Source organism: Plectropomus leopardus, unplaced genomic scaffold (assembly GCF_008729295.1).
Source record: "Plectropomus leopardus isolate mb unplaced genomic scaffold, YSFRI_Pleo_2.0 unplaced_scaffold28516, whole genome shotgun sequence".
Classification (NCBI taxonomy): domain Eukaryota; kingdom Metazoa; phylum Chordata; class Actinopteri; order Perciformes; family Serranidae; genus Plectropomus; species Plectropomus leopardus.
The window spans coordinates 1-4,277 of NW_024631064.1; the positions used below are offsets into that span (position 1 = coordinate 1).

Genomic DNA, 4,277 nt, shown 5'->3' on the forward strand with positions numbered 1-4,277 from the left:
ATTCAAGATTGAGCAGATTATTCCCTTTGAATATTGCATCAAATATTTTTCTGTCTGTATTGTATGTGTATATATATATATATATATGTGTGTGTGTGTGTGTGTGTATACTGAATATATTTATTTCATTCATTCACTCAAACATTATATAAGTAACGACATGCAATTACACACAGCCCATGTTAATCTCTGAAAACGTATTCTTCATGTTTTACTACTTGTGTTTTTGTTGGTTTTTTTCTATTATTACTATTAATTTGGGGATGCACTGGAATTAGAACGGTCTGGAAATGGGTAGAGAACTGTATATATGTCCTATAACAAAACGTATTTGTTGTCTTACGTCTACCTTATTTTCAATATAAATGGTTAAATTTTTCTTTTATTCAAATCGCTTGTTTTACACATATTTTCTGCAGTTATTGCCTTCACTATTTGGGTTAATTGTACAGTTTATCAGTTCTGTGCTGTTATATGAAATATCCATAAAATATGTAACTTAGTCAGCCAGTTTCCCCTAAATAAATATAATTTGCAAAGCACAGTAATGTAAATATAGTATGAATAAATAGTAGAAGTCTTGATTAAATGCGTGGCTTCGAAACTTTAAATTTAATGGAGCTCAACACAATGTGGCTTTATAGTAAATAAACAATACCACTCCAAAACACACAGTGGCGCTGTGGTGCTTTTTCCCAACAGCAGTTACGGCAGCGGGGCAGATCTGCAGAGTGTCAACAGAGCTCGGTGCAGTCGGGTGCAGTCGGGTCGTGCAGTGTGGACAGACAGGAGCGACACTCTCAGACAAGCTCTCCAACTTCAACCAGCCGTCTCTCAGAATGAACACCGAGCCTGTTGTCATCGTCTCTGCTGCGCGGACACCTATAGGTTTGTTTTAACGTACCTTTAACGCCATACGTGTTCATTTAAGACAGTTTGCCAACATTTACTGTTGCTACATTGTGACTCCTTCATGCATTTGTCAAATTAACTCTATTGGAAATGTAGAGACCGTGTTTCTTTATAAATAGTTACAATAGCATAAGATATTTTTTATTATTAAATGTGTCGTTTAATTTGGCAAAGTGGTTTGATGTCACTCAATTAAATAAGCCGAGTCTTGCTTGCTGCGCTCTGATTGGTCCGCTCGTGTGTCCGCAGTGTTCTGTGACCTGTGATTGGCCGGTTGGTCATAGTGCCACGGAGCGCGAGCGTCCTACCATTGGTTATCAAAACATGTACATACTTCCTATAATACATCCATGGTACAGCGTGACAGAGCAGGTTAGACGTGTTTCCTCTCCAGGATGAGAAACAATTCACCTGAATGCAAGGCGTGTATTCAGTAATGTAAACTATTTGATGGCACAGCAACCTTAAATGACTCGGACTAATAGGAGCCTTATATAACTTTATATCTCGTACTTAAGTGTGGCCCCCTCTGCCCAGAGAGTTTACATTTTAACTTGTGACTGCAGAATATACAGTACTCCAGAGCAGAGTACCCCATATACTTAAAATGTATTGCTTTAGGTCATTGATACTCAACTAAGCTGAGAGCATTCCCGTTTTAAGGACAAACTTCAGTCATCAGATTTGGGGGGGGGGGGGGTATTTCACAGATGTGCTTAATTGTATAATTTTGGGAATTTTTAGAGAAAAAATGCGTTTCAAATCCATGTAGATTTTGGGGTTCTGGAGGTATTAAAAATAAATACAAAATAAACTATTTAATTGAAGGACAACCAGTCACAGACCTCATCTGTGCCCTGCAGAAAGACAAATATGCACCATGATGTCGGGTAGTTTCTAAAATAATAAGTCATGTAGATCATGATGTCAATACTGGCGGTAATTTTTTTTAATCAGCTTATGGGTTAACCTTTGAAACCGTTCAGATGCCTTTCACAAATAACCTATTTGAGTCTTTGAAGCGTGAGCAAATTGGTGCGATTTCTTTGAAGAAACATGAGGGGAAAAAGCAATGAGCAACCTGGTAATAAATGTTTCACAAACTGCAAGAGATTAGAGGATCTAGAAAATTATTCTTTTTATAAGGCTAGGGAAAAATACCGAGGGGAATAAGAAAAAAGTGTTGAAAAACTATAGCAAGAAATATCATAAATACATCCATAAAAATTATGTTACAAAATTATTATAATTTTTTTCAGCACTTTTTCCCAGATCATTTTTGTAATTATTTCTTTATTTTATTTTATTATTATTTTACTTATTTTCAGGTAATTTTCTAGTACTTTTTAATAATTTCTTGCTAGCGTTTTGGTCATTTCTTCTGTTGCTGCTAATTACTTCTCATGTTTTTCAGGTTTCAAATGGTTAATTGAATAATTATTGCTGCACTAAAACCAGCCAAAGCAGAACAAACATTTTCTATTTGATACAGTCATTTGGGTTGCATCAGCCTCAAAAAGGCAGTTACACATCTCCTCTCCATGTAAAACGGTGTGGTAACAGTGTTTCAGGGGGTTGAGCCTTTGAAACTTAGTGCCTCATTATGTGCTCATGCAACAATACCTTCGCTCCACTTTTACTCAGGGTCCTTGAACGGGGCTCTGTCCACGGTGCCGCTGCCTGACCTGTGCTCGGTGGTGATCAAGGACGTTCTGAAGCGAGCTGCGGTGAAACCAGAAGAGGTCTCTGAGGTTATCATGGGACATGTCCTAACAGCAGGTGAAAGCTCAGGAGGTCACTGAGACAACAAGAGCTCCCATGTTCTATATATGCCAAATAATATGTGTTGTGTAAACAGGTGTTGGGCAACAGGTGGCTTTTCTTTCTTTCATAATATTTCAACTCAACTATTTAACTCACTTTGTCTCATCTGTTGTTTTTTTTTCCTCTTGCTGTACTGAAGGTCAGGGGCAGAACCCGGCACGTCAGGCCAGTGTTGGGGCAGGTATCCCGTACCCGGTCCCGGCCTGGAGTTGCCAGATGGTGTGTGGCTCTGGGCTGAAGGCTGTGTGTTTGGGAGCTCAGTCCATCCAGACCGGAGAGTCCGCTGTGGTGGTGGCAGGAGGCATGGAGAGTATGAGCAGGGTAGGTTAGGACACGAGATGCATCAGAGGGGAATATGAAATTGCAATCATATCAGATGGATGATAAGATAAGATAAGAGAAGATAGGATAACCCTTTATTTGTCCCACAGTGGGAAAATTCACAGTGTTACAGCAGCTATGAGGTACAGTATAAGCAGCGAAAGAGCAATAGAATAGTAACAAAAAAACAATGACAAATATAAAAATACTAAAATATTAAAATGTTAGATAATAAAAAACATGGTATGGAGAACAAGGGTCATAGTGTTTGGGTAGCCTGCAATAAATAGAGCTTGGTGTATAACTTCCGTACATTTTTGGGTACTGCCTGAAATGTTTCCATAGCACTGAGTAATGATAATTGTCAAGTACTGGAAGCTTCAAAGCGTTAAAATCTCAGATTTAAAAGTCTATTAGCGTGCACATGAACATTTATTACCTCCACATGTGATGTTTCGGGCCCGAGCCCTTCTTCAGACACGGCCCGAAACGTCACACATTGGGGTAATAAATGTTCATGAGAGCATCATCTCGTGTGCAGACTCTGTTTTTGTATTTTCATAATTTTGTTTGCCCATCAGCTGATCAGCTGATACCCGATTTTATACATTACTTTTGCTATTTTAGACTTTTTTACTTACGCAATTTCTCAAACTACATTTGGGTATTTAAATGGCACTAAAACTGAACATTTCGAAAAGGTATCCAACCCTAGATGTACATGTGGCAGTCCTAATATGAGTGCAAACAACCCAACAAAATAGCTCAATGCTCATGCAAGAACCCCTCTGAACAGATTTGCTCATTAGTGGTACCCATGAGTGATTTAAGGTATTCAGTTTTCTCTTAAGGAACAAAATCACGAGTGGTCTAAACTAGAGATGCGCAATATTATCAGCACGTCATCAGTAGCAGCAGATATTAGCTTTAAAATTAAATATTGGAATCAGCCAATATACTGATTTCTAGTGATAGAGTGGAACAAGTAGCCTTGTATGGCAAAATACGGGATGTTGATTGTGCTAATTACAGGGCTCCCACAGTCCTGGAAAACCTGGAAAAGTGAATTTTAAGTTCCATTTTCCATGTCATGGAATTTCTAAAAAAAAAAATCATAAAAAGCTTTAGAAATGTCATTGAAATTTGTTGTGTGTTATGAAATAATAATCTTCTGTGGATAACCTTCCGCATAATGTAGCATAACACCAAATTTACGTCCT

General features: G+C 38.1%; 1 protein-coding gene and 1 long non-coding RNA gene across 2 annotated transcripts; one reads left to right on the forward strand and one right to left on the reverse strand.

Moving 5' to 3' along the window:
• Positions 1 to 797: 797 nt before the first annotated feature.
• On the reverse strand, positions 798 to 2,922 carry LOC121938115. The gene is made up of 3 exons (XR_006105245.1): positions 2,833 to 2,922; positions 2,536 to 2,634; positions 798 to 882 (listed from the first exon to the last, which is right to left on the reverse strand). It is a non-coding gene; the product is annotated as an uncharacterized LOC121938115 (long non-coding RNA).
• On the forward strand, positions 809 to 3,066 carry LOC121938114 (acetyl-CoA acetyltransferase, cytosolic-like). Its single transcript, XM_042481396.1, has 3 exons — positions 809 to 888; positions 2,557 to 2,691; positions 2,876 to 3,066. Exons 1-3 carry the CDS (start codon positions 840 to 842, stop codon positions 3,064 to 3,066), a joined length of 375 nt encoding a protein of 124 aa, XP_042337330.1. The 5' UTR covers positions 809 to 839.
• Positions 3,067 to 4,277: the final 1,211 nt, after the last annotated feature.